The sequence below is a fragment of the Typopeltis vanoorti genome, chromosome 14 (genome assembly GCF_054136105.1).
Source record: "Typopeltis vanoorti isolate ZY-2024b chromosome 14, IOZ_Tvanoo_1.0, whole genome shotgun sequence".
NCBI classification, from domain to species: Eukaryota; Metazoa; Arthropoda; class Arachnida; order Uropygi; family Thelyphonidae; genus Typopeltis; species Typopeltis vanoorti.
The window spans coordinates 88515071-88528107 of NC_143562.1; the positions used below are offsets into that span (position 1 = coordinate 88515071).

General features: G+C 35.8%; 1 protein-coding gene across 1 annotated transcript in view; it reads left to right on the forward strand.

Annotated features, from left to right (window-relative positions):
• The window catches only part of Gbeta5 (guanine nucleotide-binding protein subunit beta-5), a 119793-nt gene that overhangs the window by 35374 nt on the left and 71382 nt on the right, over positions 1-13037 (forward strand). The window contains exon 4 of the mRNA XM_090404447.1: positions 11676-11752. Coding sequence (XP_090260573.1) covers positions 11676-11752 — 77 coding nt within the window. The remainder of the gene's footprint in view (positions 1-11675; positions 11753-13037) is intronic.

The following is a 13037-nucleotide window of genomic DNA, read 5'->3' on the forward strand; positions in this document are numbered from 1 at the left end:
TAATCAATATATGTATGTTCTAAATCAGATTTCAGTTTTGGATGCTTAACACTTGATGATGTTATCAATAGTGAAACCACAGGGAGTAGCTAGAAGAAAATGGATAGAAAACATCATGAGTATAAGTGGTCTGAACTCTTACAAAAATATAAATAACTTTGCAGCCAATAAGATTGGACTGGAAAATTATTATTCATGGTAGCCTTGACCTGTCTTAGGCAGATGAGGCAACTATGAACAATAACTTTCCAGTCCAATCTATTTGCAGCCAAGTTATTTAAACTTTTGTAAGAGTTCAGACCACTTATACTCTTAATATTTTCTATCTGTTTTCTTGTAGGTATTTCCTGTGGTTTCTTTCCTTCTACTCCTCCATTTTGGAGAATTTGAGAAAACCTGTTAGTAAGCATTCTGTACGTATGTCCATACCACTGATGCTGTTTTATTTATTTTTCTCAAACACTTGTTTTCAAAGTTTGTCAGTGTTCTTCCTTCGGTTTAATAACCCAAGACTCTGCACCATAAAGAACTGTGGGGAACACCATTGAACTATATACCTTGATTTAAGTTCTTTGGAGAGATTCTTTTCATATATTTGTAAGTTTTATCATAGTAGACAACCCTAGATTTATCATCATCAACAAATTCCTGCCATGTACCCTCAAAGGGTGTACAGGATATGATATTACTACATGACAAAAAATTACATCATTACTAACTTCTTATCTACAATTTTCCTCCAAATCAGTCTGTTACTTGTCAAGACTCCAACATTATCAGATCTTGTATTTCTATCTTCTAAGGCACTTTGTACCATATCAATCCACTTATATCTTGGTCTTCCTCTGGATCGGTTTACTGCCAACCTGGCAGAGAACATTTGTTTTGCTAATCTTTCTTCACCCATTCTGTTCAAGTGACCATACCACCTGAGATTAGCTCTGCTAACGCATTCCTGGATGCTGACAATGTCAAGTTCTTTCCTAATATCCTCATTTTTAATATGATATTGCCATTGATGCTATCTGTTCATGCCTATAATCTTTCCCAGGACTCATATCTGCGGTCTCTAGTCTTTGGTCAAGTGTTTTACTTCTGACCCAGTTCTCAGATCCATAAGTTAAAATAGGTTTGAGCACTGTCTTGTATACAGCTAATTTAGTGTTCCGACTAATTTCTTTTTTATTCCATATGAATTTATTCAATTGACTTCCCACCATACCAGCTTTGCTGATTCTGTTGTCTATTTCTTTATTTAATTTACCATCTTCAGTAAAAATTGTGCCTAAGTAGCTGAAATGTTTTACTTGTTCCACAGGTCTCCATTCATAACACAGTTGACATTTTCAATGATTCTGCCATTTTCATTGTCTTTGTCTTTTTATTGCTGACCTTCATACCATATCTATTACAACAGTTATTCAATTTAGTCAGAGAATCTTGCAGACTTGTAACAGATTTATTTAGAAGTATAACATCATCCGCATAAAGCAAAGAGCTGACATTAACATCTCCAATTATGATGTCATGTTTAATACCACTTTCCTTCATAATGTGATCTATATAGATAATGAATAACAGAGGGGATAATGTATATCCTTGTCTCACACCAAATTTAACATTAAACCATCTTCCTGTACTTCCTTCAATTCTAATTGCTGACTTACAACTCAAAGACTGTTACTTGATATAATGCCCCATTGACACCATATAACTGCAGCGTATTGAATAGCGTCTCTCTTGGCACCTTGTCATATGCCTTTTCCAAATCGACAAAACTTAAATACAGATCTTTGTTATATTCCCATGCTTTCTCCACTATTTGTCGTAAAGTGAAGATCTGATCCTGACAGCCTCTATTTGGCCTGAATCCAGCTTGTTCTTCACCCAGCTTTTCTTCCACAATTCTTCTCAACCATTTCTCAAGTATACTTGCATAGATCTTGCCAGGAACACTCAGTAGGGAAATACCTCTGTAATTCTCACACCCAGTTTTATTTCCCTTTTTATATATGGGTACTATGAGAGCTCTACTCCAATCATCAGGAATTCGTTCATCTGTCCAGGCTTTCTGAACTATGCAGTGCAGCCACTGTAAGACTTTTATACCACCATACTTCAGCATTTCTGGCCGAATATCATCTACTCCTGCTGCCTTTCCACATTTCAAGCCTTTGATGGCTTTTTCTACTTCAAGTATGGGTATGTATTTCTGACTGCATGTCTGGTCAGGTCAAGGATATCTTTTTCTCCTGTTTTCATGTCACCTTTATCATCTCTAACTCCTTTTACAGCACTCTTTCCTCCACTTGTAAGCTTCTTCAACAACCTCCAGAATATTTTGCCACCTTCTTGATATTTATTTTCTATATTCTTGCCAGAGTCCTCCCTAGTTTTACACACTGTTTAGTATTCTTGCATTTGTCTCTGTATTCTCTAAGAGCACAAGCTGACTTATTTGCCAGGAACTTTTCATATGCTTTCTTCTTTTCCTTCCTAGATTTATTCTGTGTTTAATAACTTCTTCATAATTTTACCTCTGTGATCAGTGTGCCTTAGTAATTGAATTTTTTAACTTGTTCCAGTTTATTTCCTTCCACTTTTTTTTAAGTTATGCTTTTCTCCCTTTCTGCCTATTGTTTGTTTTACTAAAATTTATCTACATTGCTGCATAGTCATGACTGTTTTTATGTAGGTTTTCAATCATGTACTTTAAGCTTCTTTTATTATCTGTAAATAATATTGTATCATCTGCATAGTTTATATGATGTAAATTTTGTCCATTCATAGTTTTTCCTGTTTTCTGGAATACTTTTTTTTAGTTCTTCCAAGGTTAGATTAAACAAATATGGTGAAAGCAGACATCGCTGTATGACACTTCTCTCCATTGGTATTTCAGCAGTTTCAACTGTTCCAAATTTTATTATTGCCATAGTATTTTTATAGTACCAGAGGATGATGTTGAGTATTTTCCCTCTAATTTTTCATTCTAAAATTTCAAGCAATTTATTTCTGCTTATTGAGTCAAATGCTTGCTTGAATTCTATAAAACAGCAGTAAAAATTTCATAGAATAAGGTTATTCGTCTATATTTGTACATTCTGTATACTGCTTTTTTATGTATGGGAATTATTCTTTCCAATTTCCAGTCATTAGGAGTTTCCCCAGAATTTATGTAAATACACTTTTACAATTAGCTGAACTGATGTGGGAAAAAACAGAAAACTTGGTTGAATCATCATCATCTCATCTGCTTGGTAACGGGTTGAGTCCACTAAGAAGAAAGGTTCTCCACTTATCGCAATCTCTAGCCATATTGGTGATAACTCTGTAGTTGGGCAAATGGGAATGTTCTTTCAACAACTTTATCCAAGTACTTCTTGGTCTGCCTCTAGGTCTTTTACTTCCTATACAGAGCTAAATATGGCAGTCTATAAGGGGCCATTCTCTGGATGTGGCCAAACCATGGTTCAATAACTGCACTAAATAATGCTTTCCTATTTCTTCTCCATACTTCCAAAATTATTTCATCTCTATTCATCATCAGTATTTCATCTCTACCCAGAACATTATCTGTTTTTGCCTGTCTGATCCCAACATCTATTTCCATTTTTAATATTTTTATGGTACTCCTCACTTTTACCAATCTTTTTTCCATAATTTTCAGTGTTAACTTCTGCAAATTGGGGATGTGCATTTCATTTTCTTCATGCTTACTAAGAATATGCAATGCATGCTGCATTCTTTGCAGCTGTTCTCATTCTTCAGTTGATTTTTTCCATCCCTAAAGAGTTTATAATTCAGACAAAATACAATCCTTGGAGATAGAATAAAATAACCAGAATCTAGTATTGTTTTCACTATTTTGAAGAATTTCTATATAATTACTTTTCAAAAACTTCCTCTACTGCTTTTGATAAGTTAAAATTTCTTACTTGAGGTGGATATTTTCAATAATAGTGCCTGTGCAGTGTATTTGAAAAGTAGAATCATGAAAAATTTGTAATAAAAGTACTGCTAAATAAATACTCAACAGCAATTTAACGCATCTGACAAATGCATCTATATTAAATTTGCAAGTATTGTATAGTTAATTATTAATTGAGCAGAGCCTTATAAAAATAAAAAAATAAAGACCGGGGTGCTTAAGGGTCAAAGCTGTATAACTGAGAGGAGACCTCCACATAGCCTTTAAAGGAATGCGGAGAACCGACCAAGGCTTCTGACCTAATGTCCAATCCTTACCTTCTCATGGTGCACCCTGTTGGGTATCTACTTTGATACTGAACGAACGAGGATGGGCTGTAAATTTGGGAATTAGCCGGCCAAATTGTATTCTTATTGGTTAAACCAAAATAAAAAATAAAAAAATAAAAAATGATGATACAACATGACAAAATTTCATGCCGGCTGGGGCGTTGCCCGGTTAAACAAGTTGTTTTCGCCCCCGTTGTTTTCGCCAGGGAACCAGGGCGAACAGCAAAAAGTCAGCTACTGGAACAAATCTGAAAACAAACCCCAACTCAACATCACCAGAGTTAAAGATCGGTACTATCAACGTAAGAAGCCTGAATGGCAAAGAAATGGAGCTAGCTGAGGAATTAGATAAGTACCAGATCGACATAATAGGGGTGACTGAAACAAAAAAGACCAAAACTGGTGAGATCTTTCTGAGCAATAAATACAAAATGTTATATTCAGGCAATGACAATCAAGGAAAAGAAGGAGTAGCCATAGTATTCAACACAAAATACGAGGCTAATCTTCTTGAATGGCAGTCAGTCTCAAGTAGAGTAATGTGGGCAAATATGAGAATGGGGAACTGGACAATGAGACTTATTTGTACCTATGGTCCCACAGAAGGTTCTACTAAGGTAGAAGTGGAGGAATTTTTTGATGCTCTAGAAAAAGCAACTGACACAATGAAAAAGGAAATGTTGGTCCTTGTTGGGGATCTAAATAGCAGAGTAGGAAATGATTGCGAGACAGACAAAAATATTTTGGGAAAATTTGGAGAAAAGAGCAAAGCTAATAATGGCAAATATCTGTTGGATTTCTGCTCAGGACATGGACTGGTTATTACTAACACCATGTTCCAACATAAAAATGTGCACAAATTCACATGGAGAGAAGAGACAAGGAATAAGAAAAGTCTCATTGACTATGTTATTGTTGATAGTGATGTTTTCTCCCTGGTGCAGGACACCAGAGTGTATACAGGATTTGAAATTGGAAGTGATCACTATTTAGTCTTGAGCAGGATAAAATTGAATTTCATATTGAAAAGAATAACATGTAAAAAAGTTTTAAAGCGAATAAAAGTTGAGCAGCTCTCAGATGTGAACTGTAGATTAAAATACAGAAAGATTATTGAAAAGAAAATGAAAGAGTTTGAGAACAGGAATCAAACCTTGGAGATTCAGTAGCAAACTCTGAAGAAAACATTGATTGATTCTGCCAGAGAGGCATGTGGCGAGGTTGTGTGCAAGGATAAAAAAATCAGAACTCCCTGGTGGACACAGGAAGTTAAAGAGGCAGTGAAGGAAAAGAAGAAAGCATATCAAAAGTTCCTGGCAAATAAGTCAGCTTTTACTCTTACAGAATACAGAGACAAATGTAAGAAAGGCTAAATAGTGTGTAAAACTAGCTAAACAAAAGTCATGGGAGGACTTTGGCAAGAATATAGAAAATAAATATCAAGAAGGTGGAAAAATATTCTGGAGGTTGTTGAAGAAGCTTAGGAATGGAGGATACAGTGCTGTAAAAGGAGTTAGAGATGATAAAGGTGACATGAAAACAGGAGAAAAAGATATCCTTGAAGTATGGAGTAATTATTTCGAAAATTTGCTAAATGAAACAAGCAGTGAGAGCAGAGTGGTAAAAAACACTCAACAGGTATACAGTCAGGAATACATATCCATACTTGAATTAGAAAAATCTATCAAAGGCTTGAAATGTGGAAAGGCAGCAGGAGTAGATGATATTCGACCAGAAATGCTGAAGTATGGTGTTATAAAAGTCTTAGTGGCTGCACTGCATAGTTCAGAAAGCCTGGACAGAGGGACGAATTTCCGATGATTGGAGTAGAGCTGTAATAGTACCCATATATAAAAAGGGATATAAAACTGAATGTGAGAATTACAGAGGTATTTCCCTATTGAGTGTTCCTGGCAAGATCTATGCCAGTATACTTGAGAAACAGTTGAAATGAATTGTGGAAGAAAAGCTTGGTGAAGAACAAGCTGGATTCAGGCCAAATAGAGGCTGTCAGGATCAGATCTTCACTTTATGACAAATAGTCGAGAAAGCATGGGAATATAACAAAGATCAGTATTTAAGTTTTGTCGATTTGGAAAAGGTATATGACAAGGTGCCAAGAGAGAAGCTATTCAATACGCTGCAGTTATATGGTGTCAATGGGGTATTATATCAAGCAATACTTAGTCTTTATTTAAGTTGTAACTCAGCAGTTAGAATTGAAGGAAGTACAGGAAGATGGTTTAATGTTAAATCTGGTGTGAGACAAGGATGTACATTATCCTCTCTGTTATTCATTATTTATATGGATCACATTATGAAGGAAAGTGGTATTAAACCTGATATCAAAATTGGAGTTGTTAATGTCAGCTCTTTGCTTTATGCGGATGATGTTATACTTCTAAATAAATCCGCTACAAGTTTGCAAGATTCTCTGACTAAATTGAATAACTGTTGTAACAGATATGGTATGATGGTCAGCAATAAAATGACAAAGACAATGAAAATAGGCAGAATGATTGAAAATGTCAACTGTGTTGTGAATGGAGAACCTGTGGAACAAGTAAAACATTTCAGCTACTTAGGCACAATTTTTACTGAAGATGGTAAATTAAATATAGAAATAGACAACAGAATCAGCAAAGCTGGTATGATGGGAAGTCAATTGAATAAATTCATATGGAATAAGAGAGAAATTACTCGGAACACTGTATTAGCTGGATATGATATGATAATACTACATGAAAAATTTACATCATTATTAACTTCCTATCTACAATTTTCCTCCAAATCAGTCTGTTACCTGTCAAGACCAATATTATCAGATCTTATATTTCTGTCTTCTAAGGCACTTTTTACTGTATCAATCCACCTATATCTTGGTCTTCCTCTTAGTTGTTTTCCTGCCAACCTGGCAGAGAACACCTTGCTAATCTTTCCTTGCCCATTCTGTTTAAGTGACCATACCATCTCAGATTAGCTTTGCTAACGCATTCCTGGATGCTGACAATGTCAATTTCTTTCCTAATGTTCTCATTTTTAATATGATATTGCCATTGATGCCATCTGTTTATGCCCCTAATCTTTCTCAGGATTCTCATATCTGCGGTCGCTAGTCTTTTGCCAAGTGTTTTAATTCTGACCCAGGTTTCAGATACATAAGTTAAAACTGGTTTGAACACTGTCTTGTATACAGCTAATTTAGTGTTCCGACTAATTTCTCTTTTGTTCCATATGAATTTATTCAGTTGACTTCCCACCATACCAGCTTTGCTGATTCTGTTTTCTATATTTAATTTACCATCTTCACAAAAAATCGTACCTAAGTAGCTGAAATGTTTTACTTGTTCTATAGGTTCTCCATTCACAATGAAGTTGATATTTTCACCTTTTCTGTCTATTTTCATTGTCTTTGTCTTTTTAATGCTGACCTTCATACCATATCTATTACAACAGTTATTCAATTTAGTCAGGGAATCTTGCAGACTTGTAGCGGATTTATTTAGAAGAACTGAGATTAACATCTCCAATTTTGATATCAGGTTCAATACCATTTTCCTTCATAATGTGATCCATATAGGTAATGAATAACAGAAGGGATAATGTACATCCTTGTCTCACACCAGATTTAACATTAAACCATCTTCCTGTACTTACTTCAATTCTAACTTCTGACTTACAACTCAAATAAAGACTAAGTATTGCTTGATATAATGCCCCATTGACACCATATAACTGTAGCGTTTTGAATAGCTTCTCTCTTGGCACCTTGTCATATGCCTTTTCCAGATCTACAAAACTTAAACCCAGATCTTTGTTATATTCCCGTGATTTTTCAACTATTTGTCGTAAAGTGAAAATCTGGCCCTGAGTGCCTCTATTTGGCCTAAATCCAGCTTGTTCTTCACCAAGCTTCCCTTCCACAATCCTTCTCAACTGTTTCTCACGTATACTTGCATATATCTTACCAGGAACACTTAGTAATGAAATACTTCTGTAATTCTCACATTCAGTTTTATTTTCCTTTTTATATATGGGTACTATGAAAGCTCTACTCCAGTCATTGGGAATTCGTCCCTCTGTCCAGGCTTTCTGAACTATGCAGTGCAGCCACTGTAAGACTCTTATACCACCATACTTCAGCATTTCTAGTCAAATATCATCTACTCCAGCTGCCTTTCCACATTTCAAGCCTTTGATGGCTTTTTCTACTTTAAGTATGGATATGTATTCCTGCCTGCATGCCTGGTCAGTTTTTTTTGCCACTGTGCTGTTATCACTGCTTGTTTCATTTAACAATTTTTTGAAGTAATTACTCCATACTTCAAGGATAACTTTTTCTCCTCTTTTCATGTCACGTTTATAATCTGTAATTCCCTTTACAGCACTTTTTCCTCCATTTCTGAGCTTCTTCAACAACCTCCAGAATATCTTGCCACCTTCTTGATATTTATTTTGTATGTTCTTGCGAAAGTCCTCCCATGACTTTTGTTTAGCTAATTTTACAGAGTGTTTAGGTTTCTTACATTTGTCTCTCTATTCTCTAAGAGCACAAGCTGACTTATTTGACTGGAACTTTTGATATGTTTTCTTCTTTTCTTTCATTGCCTCTTTAACTTCCTGTGTCCACCATGGAGTTCTGGTTTTTCTATCCTTGCAGACAACCTCACCACATGCCTCTCTGGCTGAATCAATCAGTGTTTCTTCAGGGTTTGCCACTGAATCTCCAAGGTTTGATTCCTGTTTTCAAACTCTTTCATTTTTTCTTGAATAATATTTGTCTATTTTAGTCTACAGTTCACATCTGAGAGCTGCTCAACTTTTATTTGCTTTAAAATTTTAAAATAAACCAGTAGATTATACGGGAATTGTGGTTAATGAAGTGGAGGTGAGTAGTCTATTGCATAACCTCAATGTCAATACATCTGTGGGATTGGATGGTATACCAGCTCGTGTTGTAAGAGAAGCAGCTAAACAATTGTCAGTACCCTTGACCATATTGTTTAATTTGAGTCTCGGGTCTGGGTTAGTTCCAAGCGGGTGGAAAGAGGGGAAAATAGTTCCACTGCATAAAGGTGGTTCCAAGACTGCTGTTGTAAATTACCGACCGATTGGCATATCAGGAATCATTGTCAAGGTCTTAGAGAAATTAGTCAAGAAAAGAATACAGGATTGGATAGATGAAAATGGGATATTGTATGGGGGACAACATGGTTTTGTGAAAGGTAGATCATGCCTCAGTAACTTGCTCACGTTTTATAACACAGTGACGGCTGAACTGGATAGGGGTAATGGGTTTACAGTGATACTACTGGACCTTGCCAAGGCCTTTGATAGGATACCACATGGAACCCTAATCAGTAAACTGGAGCAGATGGGTATAGATATAGGGTTGGTGAGATGGATAAGAGGGTGGTTGAAGGAGAGATATCAAAGAGTGGTTTATTCAGGAGTGGAGTCTAAAAGACGTCTTGTGACTAGTGGAGTGCCACAGGGCTCTGTTCTTGGACCACTGCTTTTCAATTTGTTCATCAATGATATTGGAAAGGATCTGAGAGGAAGTGTTCACCTGTTTGCTGATGATGCAAAGTTGGGTAGAGCAATTGTGAGTGCACAAGATGTCAAAATTTTACAGGATGATTTGGATAGTTTGGAGGACTGGGCTAGGAAAAATGGATGTCAATTTAATGTGGCAAAGTGTAAGGTTATGCACTTTGGGGTGAAAAGAATAGCAGCAGTATATCGCATTGGTGGAATCATACTCTAGGAGATTGATGAGGCCAGGGATTTGGGAGTGTTGGTGGATAGGGAGTTGAAGTTTAGGGGGCACATTGCAAAAGTAACTAAAACAGCTCACCAAATCACTTGGCTTATGAAAAATACTTTAACATGCAGAGACAAACAAGTTGTTGTTCCTCTGTATCGAGCCTTGATAAGACCCCATCTGGACTTCTTTGCCCAGCTATGGGCACCAGGGTTTCTTCTTGATGGGGAGGAAGTGGAGAGGGTCCAGAGACGAGTGACCAAGATGATAGCAGGTCTGTGGAATGAACCTTATGAGAATAGGTTGAAGATTTGTGGGTTGTAGAAATTGGATGATAGGCGAAGGAGGGGTGATATGATTGAGACATTCAAATTACTGAAAGGTTTTTATAAGATTGATCCAGAAGATATTTTTGAAAATATGACTGGTGGTGGGAGGACTAGGGGTCATGCATGGAAGCTGGGCAAGAGCGTGGAGGACAGGGGTGTTAGAGCTAGGTTCTTTACTTGGAGAGTGGTAAATGAGTGGAATAAGCTTCGAGAGTCTGTTGTGGGTGCTACGACCATGAATTGAGTTCAAGGCAAGGTATGATAAATACTGTGTGAATGTTAAATAGTTGTTCTTGACATGATGTTAGGGCCTCCCTCGATGAGTCTGTCGACTCCTTGGAGTTTCCCGGAACAATAATAATAATAATAATAAAAAAAAACCTTTCTTACATGTTCTTCTTTTCAATATGAAATTCATGTTTATCCTGCTCAAGACTAAATGGTGATCACTTCCAATTTCAAATCCTCTGTACACTCTGGTATCCTGCACCAGGGAGAAAACATCACTATCAACAATAACATAGTCAATGAGACATTTCTCATTACTTGCCTCGTCTCTCCATGTGAATTTGTGCAGATTTTAATGTTGGAACATTGCTCTTTTCTCCAAATTTTGCCAAAATATGTCTGACAATCATTTCCTACTCTGCTATTTAGATCTCCTACAAGGACAACTTTTCATTTTTTCAATTGCTTTCTCTAAAGCCTCAAAAAAATTCCTTTTCTTCTACCTTCTGTGGACCATAGGCACAATATGTCTCATTGTCCAAGTCCACATTCTGATATTTGCCCACATCACTCTACTCGAGACTGCCTGCCATTGAAGATTAGCCTTGTATTTAGTGTTGAATACTATGGCTACTTCTTCTTTTCCTTGATTGTCATTGCCTGAATATAACATTTTGTATTTATTGCTCAGAAAGATCCCACCAGTTTTTGTCTTTTTGTTTCAGTCACCCCTATTATGTCAATCTGGTACTTATCCAATTCCTCAGCTAGCTCCATTTATTTGCCATTCGGGCTTCTTATGTTGATAATATTTATCTTGAACTCTGGTGATATTGAGTTGGGATGGATTTTATTGTTTGTTCAAGTAGCTAACTTTTTGCTGTGTATATTTGAATAATTAATGTACTTTAATCTGCATGCTAATGTATAAAAATAATACCTTTTTCAAAATGTATAATTTTATTTTCATGATCTTTTTATGATAAAAGTTATCTTAATTTGATATTTTTTTCCACTCTCAAAAGTATTAATTCAATTTTTGCTTATTTGAAATCATATTTTATTTAATAGTACTATTAATACCATGTTTTTTTAAGGAACATGCAGTTACTATGCCAACTACTTGGGTAATGGCTTGTGCTTATGCTCCTTCTGGAAACATGGTAGCATGTGGGTAAGTAACTTTTTACTGTTATTGTAAAAGTAACTGGCTGGTAAAATAAAATTCTTTTTAAGTTGAAAATTCCAGATTTCCATACTCCAAGATATATTTCAGCTTCACTGTCATTCTTACAAGAAAACTGCAACTCATATTCTGCAACTCAATTCATATTGATTTAACTCCTAAAATTTTAGACACTAGACAAAATATTTAATAGTTGTATTTGTTGCCATTAGAACTTCCTATTTTTAATACATTGATTGTTCTTAATTAGTAATTTGTGTAATTACTCACATTTTTATTTAGACAAAATAGGATATGCACATCAACCAACTTCTGATTTAGCTTATAAAAATTAAAACTCCTCATCAAATTCCTGATATGTACCCACAAGGAGTGTTCAGGCTGTTATGACAGCACTCTGTGATTAAACTTACATTATTATTAATCTCATATCAACAATTTTCCTGCAAATTAGTCTATTACCTGTGTTAGTAATAACTATCATGAGCAGAAATTCAGCAGATACTTACTATTATTATTTGTCTTATGAATTCCAGCAAGGACCACTGTATTTTCTTTGTCAGCTGCCTCTCTCTAATCACTCGAAAAATTCTTCCACTTCTTCCTTAGAAGAACTTTCTGTGGGACCATAGTCACAAATATGATTAATTGTTCATTTCCCCCATTTTGAAGTTTGTTCACAAGTCTACTTGAAATTGTCTTCTAATCAAGAAGTTTATCTTTGTGTTTGGTGTTGAATGCCATCGCTACTTCTTCCTTTCCTTGATTGTTATTGCCTGAATATAACATTCTATACTTATTGTATAATAATGTCTCACCTTTTTTTTTTTCTTTGTTTCAAGCGATTCCAATTATGTCCACAGGGTACTCTTCTGGTTTTTTCTGAAAGTTTGATTTTCTTTCCATTAATACTTCTTATGTTGATGATTCCTATCTTCAGTTATTCTAATGTTGGGTGTGTTGTTCTAAGTATTGAGTTTCATGTTGTTTCAATAGTTGACTTTTCACTGTTTGTCCTCATTCCCAACGAAAACAGCAGGGTGCCTTTATTTAATTGGGTGACACCGTGAGCCGGCATGAAATCTCATCATGTATTTCTGGTTTAAGCTAATAGAGTTCAATTTGTTTGACTAAGTGCCAGATTGCTAATCTGTCCTCATTTGTTCAGTACCCAGTGGATACTGTAATGAGGTGCAACATGTGAAGGTGAGGATTGGACATAAGTTCAGAAGCCCTAGTTGGTTCTCCACATTCCTTAAAGGTGATGTGGAGG